The sequence below is a fragment of the Alosa sapidissima genome, chromosome 9, assembly GCF_018492685.1.
Source record: "Alosa sapidissima isolate fAloSap1 chromosome 9, fAloSap1.pri, whole genome shotgun sequence".
In the NCBI taxonomy this organism is placed as follows: domain Eukaryota; kingdom Metazoa; phylum Chordata; class Actinopteri; order Clupeiformes; family Clupeidae; genus Alosa; species Alosa sapidissima.
This window is the reverse complement of record NC_055965.1, coordinates 4,789,923-4,804,384: the sequence shown is the minus strand read 5'-3', so window position 1 is coordinate 4,804,384 and position 14,462 is coordinate 4,789,923. Positions and strand designations below refer to the sequence as shown.

The window sequence follows — 14,462 nt, the reverse complement described above, 5'->3', positions numbered from 1 at the left end:
CGCCCGATATAGGGCGAGCATACCAGATGCCAGACCGAACTTCCCGACCTCAAATGTTGTGGGCGGGACTAAGTTCGGAATGGCACCCAGGCTAACAAGATGGTGCAAGACCTTGTCTATCTCTTGCGTCACATCGAATATACGAAAGGACAAATTTACAAGAACTAATGTTGCAAGATGGCTGTAGGGACTCTCAGTGGTATACAAACCAATATATGAGATAAATAAATGTCCATGTATTGCAGAGTCAAATCGTACTACTTGTTCTATTGCAGTAACGATGTATCATGGCCCATATATTATTGTAATATTAATATAATTATAATATTGTATAGTGGACTTTGAAGCAATTCCCACACCCCTACTTCAGAGACTTTGGCAAATGACTATCTGTGCTATGCACTGCTTCCCAACCAAGGAATTCAAAGAAAAAGGAAACTGAGTCTTAGCCTCCCACTCAGCATAGCTGCCTGAAACAGTGATGTAACATGAAATACCGGTCTCACGTCTTGACCTACAACTCCCATGAAGGCATTTGTACGTGCACACACACACACACACAGCCCCCTCCCCCAGATCTCACACACGATGACTGATAGAAGAAAAAGTCTTTGAACAAACACTATGTTCCCTTCAGGGTGAGTGTGACCCGTGAGTTAGTTGGGTGTGTACAGTTCACAGTGCTACTGCAAGCTCCTCTCACCGTTGTGTGGTCCACTAGCGCAGAACTTCTTCTGAGAGATCTTGAGCACACGATCCTCCCCTTGCTGAGAAAACAGAGAGCATTGCAAAAACTGATCAGCAAAATATGGGCACTCACAGAACATACTGCAAATGTCTCGCAAGAGTAACTGGCTGAATTACTGACTGTTGCACTGTTAATCAAAACAGTTCAGAAATAAACTACGTTCATTATTTTTTTAATATTCTCATGTCCAATTATTGTATAGTCCTGCTGACACAGAGAGAACACACACAGGGATAATGGCACACTGACTAGTTCTGACGAGTCCTCAATAGTATCAATAGAAAGGGCAGTTTAAAAACTCAAGTGTGTCAATAGAAAGGGACAGTTTTAGAAACCGGCTGCTGCACCTGTTCCTGGTCCACTACGATGATGGGGAAGCCCATTTGCTTGGTCCAGGAGTTCATGACCGCAGCTATGGGCTTCCCACTGGCCTGCTCCAAACAGTCCCACAGGTCCTCTGGACAGAAGGGCAAATGAGATTCAACATCCAGCAAACATCAACACTTTCAGACAGTCAAAAAACCCTGTTGTGGTTGTGGTGTAGTGCCTGAGAATTATTCAAGGTCAACTCTCCACCAAGGCAGGTAATAGTAGTACTCGAAACAAAACAAAACAAAACAAAACAAAACAAAACAACACAAAACAAAGCACATGGCCATATCCTATATTTGGCAAACTATTACCGTCTGCTTTTAAACTGATGAAGGGAACATTCATTTTAATGAAACTCATGTTGCAACTGAAGTGGGAGCTTTCTCCAGTGCCTCTGGCTCCATAATGACGTTAAAGAGGCAAAGGGACCCTGTCCAGACCCACGTTAATGTGGTTCAAATGTCCACCGCTCCCTCCACCAGGCCTGGGGGGGCGGGGCGTTAGTCCAGGCTGATGATACAGCATTAGTCCAAGGTGCCATCCTGACAGACTGAGTTCCAGCCCAATCAAAGGCACCAGACCAAGACAGAGCCACTCAGCTCCACACTCACACACCCCGAAGGGCTTCAGATGTGTTTGAGAAGCGCTGCAGCCCTGCTACTCAGGAGGGAGGAGCCTCGAGGTAGAGGGCTGGAGTTGGCCACCAGTGGTTAGAGACCGTGTCCAGTGGTCGTTAGAGCCCGTGTCCAGTGGTCGTTAGAGACCGTGTCCAGTGGTCGTTAGAGACCGTGTCCAGTGTTTGTTTACAAGTCTCTCACACCTTGGCCAGATAAGAGAAATGTTTAAATTCCCCCCAAAAATGTTCTTGATTTGTGAGAGGGCTGCTCAAAGAAGTGATTCAAGCTACAATCTACAAACGCTTTTACATTTGCAGTCAGTGCCTGAAACAACCCACTATAATAAGTTGTATCTGACAAACAAAGAAAGTTCAGGTAACAGGCAAAGATTTAAAGAGGTTGCTTTAATTTGCTCTTAACTTGTAAACATGTCATCTGGGGAGTGTTTAAAGGAACACGGCAACTTTTTGGGAAATGAGCTTATTTGCCGTCTACCCTAGAGTTAGATAAGAGGATATATGCCTCGCTCTGTGTGTGCGAATTAACTCAGTCTGAGTTACCATTAGCCTAGCTTAGCATAACTCATTGGATGTGGGTTGTTCCAGTTAGCCTATAGCTACCCTAGCCTATAGCTTAAACTACAACCCCATTCCCCCAAACGTTGGCGTGTTTCTTTAAGCACTTTCTCTGATGCCTTGCCATCATGAGTCATTTGATCAGTTTTGCAAACTCCCAAGACGACTACCACAGATAATACTTATTAACACCTGCCAGACCTCAAAGCAAACAAACAAAAAAGCATGTTGGAACATGTTCAGAACGTCCACAGAAAAAAGAAAGAAAGAAAAATATCTCCAGGGCTCATTCTGTGCAAGAGAGATAGGCTTATCTATCTAGATCCATGTCCATTTGACACACGCACACACACCTTTCTCGCAACTTCTGTACCCTTGCAGAGGTTGCGAGACAACAAAGGTTAAAAATAAACACAAACTGTCTGAAGACATGTACAGATGGTGGAAGCCTGCAGCAGGAAAGCTGCTGTTTGGGTCTCTTACCACACACACATACATACACACACACACACACACACACACACACACACATTTGCCTTCATCAAACAAACTTTCATTCTCATTCTCTTCTGTCTCTCTCATTTCCACCCACATGTGTGCGTACACGCGTACACACACACACACACACATCAATCTCTTAGAATCTCTTTGTCAGTGTATTGAACAAATCAACAACAGGATGTCTCAATTTTCTTCAGCTGAACAAAGAAAAAAATTATATTTGGTAAAAAGGAGGAAAGACTTAAGGCTGTGGTACGGTCCTGCGTCACATTTGCGCATGTCCAAGACATTTTTTCCGTGGACGTGAAGCATACTCCAACTTCTGCTGTCCTGAATGCGCGTTAGATTATTAAGGTTAGCGCCTGCGCACTACGGATTAACTGTGATACTCTGCCCCACCAACTGGGGGCGGTACGTCGAGCCTGAAAGTAGGACACAACCGACACAAACGCCTGAAGAAAAGAAGAACATGGGATGTGCGAGCGAAGGAAGAGCAAGTGAAGGAGTGTTCCACACGTATGTGCAAAAGATGCGGCTGTTAGATGAGGAAAAGCACCACGAGTACTTTCGCCTGTCTGCTGGGAAGTTTGATAAGAAAATTGAGACATCCTGTTGGCGATTCTACCGAATTCGTGCAAATTGCTGTCCCAGACCCTAAAAATTGATTTAAAAAGCATTTATACAGAAAAATGTTACATATTTATAAAGATCTTTTTATTATCTATTAAGAATTAAAACAATATTTGAGGTAGCATCAAGCTTAATATGTATAAAATCATCATGTTTAGGGTACTTTCAATTGAGAGGTGGCTGTCCCAAATCCTAAGGCCTAAATTTCAATCATTTTTGTAATTTTTTCCACGCATGTTTTTATAAAGATCTTTTGAATACCTATGATAAAATCATATTTTTTTCAAAAATCACAAATCATTATGTAAAAAATGTTGTCCCGCATTTTTATGTCACAACCGAAGCACTGTAAGGTATAGCCCATAGGATGATAATGATTTTAGCCACACAGCTCCATTTTGGACCAGGAAGTGTGTGCATCTCTCTCTCTCTCTCATGGCCACATGGTGAGTAGATCAGTCCAAAAATTTTTGAGTAAATGCATTCAAAAGTCTCAAAATCAGGCTGGTGACATTTAAGAATGTCACTACCGAGCAGATATTTATTTCAATTAATCAAGTTGTTTTGGTTGTTTTTTCTGAAAATGTAGTTTTTATTTGTGTATAAATGTTCAGAACTGTGCTATCTAACCATGTGCTGACTAGCATCTTTGAGATTTACCTTTTCGTCACTACCGAAACAGTCACAACCGAAACATAAATTGAAGTTTCGGTTGTGACGAGATTGTTTCGGTAGTGACTAAATGGAACGCTAGGTCCTATATTTTGGCAAATCAGTGATATTTCCAATTGCACATTTATATATATAAAATACATTTTAGCATATTTAAGACTAGGCCTACAACCTGAAATAAAAGTTTAATTTCAATGATTAAGCTAGTGCTATTCATGGGTTTCATCAGGTTCCTTTCCACAGGTGTATTAGTCAAGCACCATGCAGTCTGCATTCATAATTTAGGTGCTTGATTGTATACACCTGTGGAAAGGGACCTGATGATACCCATGAATATAGAAACAAATTGCCAACATGTCTAAACATAAAGGAAAAAGTGGAGCAGAAAGACTGATAAAATATAGACAAATATTGAGGGATGACTCAGTGAAGTACCAAGAATATTTAAGAAAGAAAAGTGAAAAATCATTGTTCAACTGCATCTTTTTGCAGAAGTATTAGTTAGGAAGACTGAGGGCCCTATCTCACACTCAGGCGCGACACAATTGTTTTCCTGGTTTTAAGTCAGCACATTTTATCATTATTCCGCCAGACACCCATACTGTGTGATCCTTGCACACCCACGGGTGCATCGATTAAAAGAAAAAACAGGTGTGGTCAGGCATATGATCACAAATTGCTATTTTGACGTCACAAAAAATTAGAACACCACTAACCAAGGAACGTGGTCTAAAGTTAAATGGGCATTATTTCAGTTATTTTGAGGGTGCACTGTCAGGAATCTAACAGCCTGGTAATAAGACCTAAGCCAGTGTTTCTTAAACTGGAGGTCGGGACCCCCAGGGGGGTTGACAAAAATATGGGAGGGGGTCGCAAAATGATTGTTTTGAAGGTTTTCAGACCAACATGTTTAAAAACTGGGATATTCAGTAGACCTAGATATAGGGTTACAATTTACAATGTTTCCATAATGTTCCTCCGAATGTGGGTGCTTTGTTTTACGTAAACTCAAATCTCTACCTGCGTCTCTTGCAACGATAACTTTAAAGATGCTGCACATAAGCCTACCAGTGACAGAACATTATGCAGCCTGTTCTTGCCACAGGACTGCCAGTTATATATATTGTCAAAGGCTTGGTTTTGGACATAGCGTACTGATGAGAGAAACATTTTCTGCCTCTGCCTCCAATGCCAGTCCTACAACATTTTCCAAAATGATACCAAATTTCATTGGCTGGAGAGAAGGGGGTCTCGAGACTTGGCCAATATGTTTTGGGGGTCGGCAGATAAAACGTTTAAGAACCACTGACCTAAGCAACGAGTCCCTGGCAACGCAATTCAAAGACTGCTGGTGTGCTTGGATGAATGTCCTTAGCATTTTTAACATTCATTGGAATGTTATTGGGGTGTTAGGAAGCAAAGTACATGAGCGTAGACAGTACACAGACACAAACATACTCCATACACCTGGGGACACTGGTTTGCCTGTGTAATCTGTGTTGTGTTGGACCATGTGGCTCAGCCTGTCACTAATCCGGACTCGAACCCGCAAACAGCAGCACCTCGGATAAGGAGTCGAGCATGCTAGCAATAGCAAAGCAAAAGCAAAGCAAATAATAAAAGCCCAGGCTGCAACACTACTCTATAGGTGTCTGCAGGGAGGTTTACCAACATACTGCACACCTACCGTTACACTCCTAATGCCCCCTAAACCTCACTCCTGATCCGGGTCATGGTCCAGAATTCCTACACAGTGGACCACCCCTACACCCTCGTTTTGTTTTCGTTGTTGTTGAACCTGGTCTTACATTTAAAAAACAAAAACTGAACTGCGGATTTGCTTAACTACTTGGGGTGTCTGACCGAGTGAGTCAGAGTTTAGGCTGCCTATTACAAGGCAAACCGGCGTAGCCTGGTTTCAACCATTCCAACAATAGTTCCATACATACGTTCACATTTTGTTTTGCACAAGAGTAAAAGAGTCTGCCTTCAGCAGATCCCTTCTGCAGAAATGTGTTTGCTCATCCACATGGTGGTACTGTGCCATGGTACATGCAGTACTTGCTTCTAGGGAATGGAAGATGGCACTCTTATTGTTTTTCTCCTGATTGGTTATAGCATACCTTCCAACATTTAGCTTTCAAAAACTGGGTTTTGGGTTGCCAGGTTTTATGACAACAGGATTGAAATTGAAAGTAAGTCATTGTGTTGGCTATGTGTAGGGTGCATATCATACCGAATTAGGCAACCCGGGAAATGTCAGACTAACAGAAAAAATGAACGGATCCGTGAATTTAAAATTAAGTTTGATGGTCATGCAATTTGTCCGGGAGAAAAAACAAAACGGGTGGCCGCCGGGAGATGACCTTGAAATACGGGGGAAACCATGGAAAAATGGGAGTGTTGGCAGGTATGGGTTATACCTAACAAACATTCATGCTTAACCCTTAAAGGTGTAGGTTTTTGAACGTTCTAAGTTCCGCAACAATTGAAGGTTCTAAAATTCTATGTTGAATTCAATGAACCCAGATGTTCTTTAGAACGTTCATTTCTCAACATTCCCGTCACACTTTAAGGGTTAAAGGGATGCTCCAGTGTAAAAACAATCAAAACAAAATAGCCTTACACTTAACTACAGATAAACAGAAGTACTGCAAACTTAAACCCTGGGTCATTTTTACTTTGAAGTAGCCCTTCAATTAAGGGGCGGGGGACATTAGAACAATCCTTTTGAACCATGCACCTGGCGTCTGATCACTTATTCTGCTGTCAAACTAGGAAAAGTGAACTAGACACTCCCTACATACACCTGAACCATATGCTTCAGATCATGCGTCTTAGATTGTCAAAAAAGGGCCCTGAAGGTAACAAATTGAACACTAAAATGAGATCTGGAGGTTATATGTGTTCTTTGAGCAATTGTTAACATGTTAGATACTTTTTAAATGTGACCATTTTTGAACACTTAATAAATCTTTCTTGAAGGATAATAAAACCAAGCATACATTTTCTATCTTGCATCCCAAACTATCCATCAGCTTCAGTAAAATATTAAACAGATTTCTTTAAAAAATATCTATGTATGTTATGTGCTAGCTGCATTATGTGCAACATTTGAGACTTATTTGTCATTTTAGTCTGATGTAGTAGTCACTACCGAAACACTACCGTCACAACCGAACATGTGCCGTCACAATCAAAACACAGGATGTTTTGTTAAAAAAAGAGTATATCTAATCATCTGACAAGATAACATGGTGGTGTTTGATTAAATATATATTTTTAGTAATACATCCTTAAATTTGAAAACGGTATGATCAACTTTATGCGTTTTACAAAGAAATATTGTTTTTAAAATGCAATTAATCTCATAAATGACACTTATTTTGTGTTAAAAATTATTATTGTTATCAGTTGAATCATGGAAATGCTTTAAGAAAATTCTATAAAATATATTTAGAAGGTATATGTAAAGAAATTCCTAATAGGTTATCACAAAACTTCTTATTTTGTTAATTGTTATTGTGTTTACTATTATTTAAATTATTTTAATTATTATTATGATAACGCATTATCCGGTGTTGACAGGCGAGTTTCGAGATTTGAGTTCAGCATTGTTCAGGAGTAGGTGATAATGAATGCACCTGGGAGAGGTATGCTACATTCCCTTTATTATTATAATCATTATTGATAACGCATTATATACGGAACAGGCGAGAATGCATCTGGATCAACAAGTGTTACTAGGTTTCGCCTGAGCATTGTAGATAGATAGGCTACCTTTATATATTTTGATTTCAGCATTGTTCAGTAATAGATGCTAGGCTACGCTCAAGATGCATTTAATCCAAAGTCATGTCAGCTCTCTATGCAGGGAGTAGGGCTGTCACTTTTTATTCGAACATGACGTGAAATATCCGTAGTTGAACTATAAATAAACTATTCGGTTTTTAGTGCTGTGTAGCGCATTTCTACAGTCTATGATTAGTTTTATTTTATTGTTTGCCATCTCATTCAGTGCTCTGATCCAGGGCTCATGACCAAATCAAGCCAATATAATAGCCAGTAGCCACAATGAGCCCATGCAGCCACCCCGTTTCAACAATAAAAGATAACGCACAGAATGGCCAGCCTGAGCGGACAATTACGTCCCCAACTCATCTAAAATGTGGTGTCTTGAAATACTTTGGGTTCTACACCATAGATGGTAAAGTAACCGTTAAAGATAATGTTAAAGAATGTATCTGTGGATTGTGGCTTTACATCGGTCGAAGTTGACTCCATGTCGTGGTGTTTCACGTAACTCGGTAGCCAGACAAGCTGAGGACAGGTGCTCTGCTCTATCGTCGTTATGGTAACCAAACAAGCCTTCTTCTGTCTAGGTTTGTTTCTAGGTTTTAAGTGTTGTTCTTCTATGTGGTCCACCTACTGGAGGGGAGTGTTTACAGCAGTTCCGTTTCACACATTGACGCGCGGTCTTAAATTTCGGTCGACTCGTGACGCGCTCACCAGTGCCGCGTGCGCGGGACGCAGACGCGGGAGCGTACCATAGGCTTTAGGGTTGCCACTCTCCTTGACACAAAAGGGTTGAAAGCAAAGGATACTGTTACAAATGTTGGTGTATTAATTGACAGTGATCTACATTTCAACAGCCACATGAAAGCAATACGTAAATCAGCTTTTTACCACCTAAAAAATAATGCCGAACTTAGAGGGCTGATGTCAAAATATGATTTTAAAAAATTCATTCAATCTCAAGCAGGGTTGATTACTGCAATGAGCTTTTCACATGCCTTCCTAAAAATACGATCAAACAGCTTCAGGTGATACAAAATGCAGCAGCTAGGGTTCTCACAAAAACTAAAAGAATTAACCAAATTACTCCAATTCTTAAGTCCCTGCACTGGCCTCCAGTACTTCTGTACTTCTGCTTGTACATAAATCAGTAAATGGAGCAGGACCTAAATTTCTATCAGACATGCTTCAGCAGTACACACCTTCTCGACCTCTCGGGTCTCAGGAGAAAAACCTGTTTGTAAAACCTGCTGTTAGAACTAAACATGGTGAAGCAGCTTTTAGCTGCTATGCGGTTCAGCTTTGAAACCAACTTTCGGATGACATCAAAAAGGCCCAAACTGTAGCCAGTTTTAAATCTAGACTTAACACCAAACTGTTCTCAGATGCCTTCTGCTAACTGCACTTACAATGAATTAAGTTACAAATTCCAAATCTGCCTTTAAATTATTCTACCTTGTGTCTTATTTTGTCTTTTTAATTATTCTTTATATTTAAATGATTTTACCTTGTGTCTTTTATGGTTTCATTATGATCTTCACTTTTTAAACTGTTCTTTGACAATTGCCCTTTATGCTTTTATTTGCTATTACTGTTTGCTTTTGTTCATGTAAAGCACATTAAAGCAACACCAAAGAGTTTTTTGTACCTTAAAATAATGTTTCCAAAATCGTTTCAGTGGTTCATCATCTCATAACAGGGTGAATGCACGTTTTTTTTTGTTTTTTATGTAGCCAGTCGCCGACAATCAAAACAAAACTAAGTATGCGGTTATATTTCACAACTTTTGGAAAGGCTGGCAAGCAAGCTGCTGACAGATATTACAGGTATTGTAACTTAGACAGATATTTTCTTCCCTAGGCTAGGCCAGCAACACACGCTGGGAAGATGCAAACAGATGAAGTTATGAACATATTTCCTTCTGATTGCGAAAATGCAAGTCAGTCCGTGGTTCCTTCATAAATTGTGCAGCAAATTATCAGACGAGTGACAGAAGCACTGCGCATAATTTGACCACCAGTCTTCGCGTCCATAGTTTGTGAAACCATGCTGCATCCGAGCAAAGATTCTAGATGCCCAGCGCAACTCCGAAAAGGAGGACAAATGAGCGTACGGCTTGAGGCTGCGCCGGACGCCGGACAGGGCTTTTAAAATCCGGCCTAAATTCGAAGGTATGGCCACCCTATCGCTAACTGGCTTATCAACTTTCTCCCGCTCATTCTACCGCTCATTCTACCACTCACGCAGGCTACCTGTGTATCTCTCAGGCCTCGGCTACACCACGAAAACGTCAGGCATATTTGTACATATTATTACCGTTTTCACACCTTTAACCACACCCGTGAAAAACATCTTCACTCTGCAACCACTACACTTCCTCCCGTAGCCTTATATAGTCACTTATACAATTGCGTTCGGATGGATGGAGACATTTCACTCGCTCTCTTGCGCTCGCTCACTCGCTGGCGGTCCCACACGCAAATTTAATACCTCCCTTTTGAAAATTCAAGAAATCCGACAATTTAAGACTTTTTTAGGCCTTAAAAACCGAAAGTTGTATTTAAGACTTTTTAAGGATCCGAAGGGAACCCTGCATAAGAAACTAAAATTTGACTTGCATCTGATGTCGCAATACATCATACTTTCATAAAATCATGCAACATGTTCTACCTTGTCTGTGGACATTGTTATTTGCAAAGCCGGTGCTGGATAAACAAATGGTGCGTGTGACAGAGGAAAAGTTCTTTGGTGTTGCTTTAAATTACATCTGTGTATGAAATGCGCTAGATAAATAAACTAGACTTGACTTCAAGTTTAAATCCAGCCCATATGATCTGACGCAGTGCAACCAAAAGCTTCAAATCAAGCCATCTGAACACTTGAGACAGCCAACAGGCTCACTCTCACACCTCTGTGGTCACTCGCATACTCCACTTGTGATGCGTGGAGATGAGCTGATAGAGCATATGGGAAGCCTGGAGTCAGAGGCACGCCTTTAAAGCTCCCAGGCGCTCCATTAGACTTAGGGGTGTTGGCACAGACCAGGCATTCAGCATGCCCATGCAAGCCATCTCATTCTCGGTGAGTCACATTTGGGCCTTTGGGATGGCAACCGCTGGCAGGACACAAGACTGCAATACTGCAGACTTGCTTAGAAATGGACAGGGCACCCTGTGGTAGTCTTGTGGAGTACGGACTGACCAAATGCGCCCAGTTCTTTCCCACAGTCATTACAAATACTACAACATCTATGACGTCTACATATCTTATATACATATATACAATATGCAAGGCCTACCTGTAGATGCATTTTTATGTTGAAACTTCAAAAGGTAAGCATTCATTCCTTTCCTAAAATCCTGCAAAACAAATGTCATAGAAGTGTGTTTACAAACCTGCACGGTACAAGGCGGCAAACGTTACATAACTGCAATTGGTTCTAATGACTCACTGGCTTATAAATACAAGGCCTATCAATGTGTTATCTTTGGCAGTAAAGTTTTCATAAACGTGCTGCTGATATGTGTGCCACTGGGAAGATATGAGATAATTTAGCCTAAATAAGCCTTAGTGGATCAATGAAAGCTCCAAGAACAGAAGGTGGTTGTGATAAATAAAAGTAAAGTTCAAAGTAAAAGTACATTTCCATGCCATCTATTGCTTCACCAGACTTAAAAGCTAGACACTGAAAAACAACTAAGTGTACCATTCATTAACAAAGCGAACCATGCCGAGATGGCCTCCCGAGGTGGTCTCGGTTTGGTTCGCTTTAGAGGGGTCCATTCGTTTGGAGTGCTCACATTATGCACAAAAAAATGCTGAGTCATAGATCGGAGTTTGTTTAGAGGGCTGAATGGGACCAAGTGTCCATTAACTCGTTCAAAAGTGCTCCATACAAAGAATACAAATCTGCTCAATTGCAGTAACTTGGCTACTTGTGTAAACTGCAATGTGGCTCAGATGGCCTCTCAATCAGATCACAAATTGGACTGAAATGGACTTACAAAAAACACCAACCACCCTAATCACGTGCAGTGCTTATCTCCTCACCTCATCTCCTATGTAGTTGTGCAGCATTCTGATAACGGAAGCGCCTTTACTGTAGGATATGGCATCGAAGATCTCGTCAACCTCTGAGGGGTGCCCCACATTCACCTGCAGAGCACAGAGCACACGGAATGTCACAGCCATGATCTACTGACACAGAACATTCTAAGCCATGCTGACAATATGACACGGAGGTATTGGATAGGGTCAACTGTGGACTTCTTCAAACTCCACTGCTTTTTTTAGAGGCCTTTTTTACTTTATTTTCCATTTAAGGAAGGTCCTCTTTTAAGGGCTTTAAGATGAATCCCTTGCGTACCTCTATGGGGTGGCTGTTGTCAAGTGCATCCAAGTCCAGCGCCCGCGTGTAATCAGCTGACACAAACTGCGTCCAGATGTCGTACTCTGGGAAACAGTGGTCCACGCACAGGTACTCAATCCATGACGCAAAGCCCTCATTAAGCCACAAATGGGTCCACCATTCCTGTTCAAGAGGAGCACGTTTTAAACACTGTATGCATGTACACAGATCTATTTGGCTGTACGATTACATTTGCATGCAAAATAATGCATTTGCATGCACAATGCTGACAAGCCTGACATTTTAAATTCGATGTCAAAGGAATCATAATAGGTTCTCAGTCTTTGCTACAAATCTACAATCTAAAATGACCAACAGCATCTTCACTAAACCACTTGCAGAGCGCATTACTGAGGGGTAGGAAACAGTTTTTTCTAGGGAGCAGGGGGTGTCTACACCCAGAACAGAGCCCTCTCTTTTTGGGAAAAGCAGCCTGGCCTCACCATGGTCACCAGGTTGCCGAACCACTGATGTGCCAGCTCGTGCCCCACCACCAGCGCCACCCACTGCCGTGAGGACGAACACGAGTTCTTCGGGTCAATCAGCAGAGCCGTCTCCCTGCGGGAGGAAGAGGAGAAGGGGTAGAAGGTCAAAGGCCAGCGCTCTGAAACAGCTGCACTGTACGTCCCCTTCTTCTAACAACAGCTATGAGACCCCAAACGCACAGGCACCATATGGTCCTTCTCAGACTGTGAGCTGAAATGATGAAATAAGAGAGCCCAGTCTTAGAAGTGCCTTGGCGAGTAATGTATGATCTGCCTATTAAGACGTGTGTACGTCAGCATACTGTATGCCAAATGAAGGCTACTTTCAGAGCTCTGTGTCCATAAAGCTGGCCATTCACTGACTTCTACGGCACTGATCCTATTTGTCCACTGTGACAGATGGAGGTTGTAGACCACTGTGATATCTACTGTGCAGAAATGGTTATTTAAATCAAAATACTTAATAATATATAACATAACAAATATTAAATGTGAGATTTAGGATATTAATACCTTGGGGCTGGGGGGGGGTCACCTGTCACATACACAATCAATCAAACAATCAAATAGGGTTCCTATATGCAGTACTAAATCAGGCAGATCTGTATGTCTTTGTATCGTCTGGCACACCATGCAAATCTGCTGATATCCTCTTCAATCACATCAGTCATCCCAGCCCACCCCAGACCTGGGACCTGTACTGCGACTCCCGCTCTGTATTTAACAAATGTCTCGTTTTAATCTGCGCTTAGGGCATCATCCATCTGATGGGCTTACCTACTTTATTTGCCGTCAAGTACCTCTCTCTCTATTGTGCTTACTGTTTCCCACTGTGGAGTGTTTGCAAAAATGTGCCGACTGGCCAGAGTGCAAAGTGTGAACGCTGTGGTGAATTTTGTGCATATTTAGCCCACAAGACTCCCGTCACCTACCCACCTGTAAGTAACAAGGCCCCAGTTTTCCATGGCACCTAAATGGGAATGAAAAAAGAGATTGAGTTAGGCCACTTCCTGCTATTTACCAAATCAGAAGCAGGATAGATGTTTATGAGGAAGACGCCAGGACACTCACCAGCAGCAAAATCAGCAATAGCTATAAGATCGATTTTAGGCAACGGATAAGGAACATTGAAGTAGTCTTTGTAGAAGGGTAAGGTCTTTGTAGCAACCTAGAAAAAAACAGACATTAGTGTACAAATATTATATACTATATAATAAAATATTAACAACCAAAACCTCTAATGATTAAGCAAGCAACAATGGCAACAATGAACCAAAATCTAAACATGGAATTCTCCACTAGTTTCTTGAGTATCATGCCTACTAGACACTGTTCACTTGGAACATCTTGCTCAATCCTCTGATCCACATGCACAAGAGAAGCGCTGAGGAGTCACCAGGGCATTTTCCCCTGAACTCCCAATTCCACACTTCTCATTTCCTCTTCCTCCCCCAGGCCATTCAATTCGTCCTGCCTCCTCCCCACCTGCTCCTTGTCCGTGTCTTAACAGGTAGACCTTATCGGAGTATTATCCCAGGCTTAGGGCTGCATGCAGTGGAGCAGTGCGGCCAGTACCACAGAGCTGATGACTCAGTCCAGGAAGACACCGCTTACCTTACGAAGGTCTCAAGGTACCTGATAAGCCCCAGCTACCGAGAA

The 14,462-nt window shown here is 41.8% G+C and overlaps 1 protein-coding gene across 2 annotated transcripts in view; it reads right to left on the bottom strand.

The window, feature by feature from the left end:
• npepps (aminopeptidase puromycin sensitive) overlaps positions 1-14,462 on the bottom strand; it is a 34,293-nt gene that overhangs the window by 11,042 nt on the left and 8,789 nt on the right. For both annotated transcript variants that reach the window (XM_042102721.1, XM_042102722.1), the window contains exons 7-14: positions 13,875-13,971; positions 13,740-13,773; positions 12,762-12,876; positions 12,277-12,441; positions 11,961-12,065; positions 11,209-11,269; positions 1,096-1,205; positions 704-767 (exon numbers count right to left, since the gene is read on the bottom strand). In XM_042102721.1, coding sequence (XP_041958655.1) covers positions 704-767; positions 1,096-1,205; positions 11,209-11,269; positions 11,961-12,065; positions 12,277-12,441; positions 12,762-12,876; positions 13,740-13,773; positions 13,875-13,971 — 751 coding nt within the window. The remainder of the gene's footprint in view (positions 1-703; positions 768-1,095; positions 1,206-11,208; positions 11,270-11,960; positions 12,066-12,276; positions 12,442-12,761; positions 12,877-13,739; positions 13,774-13,874; positions 13,972-14,462) is intronic.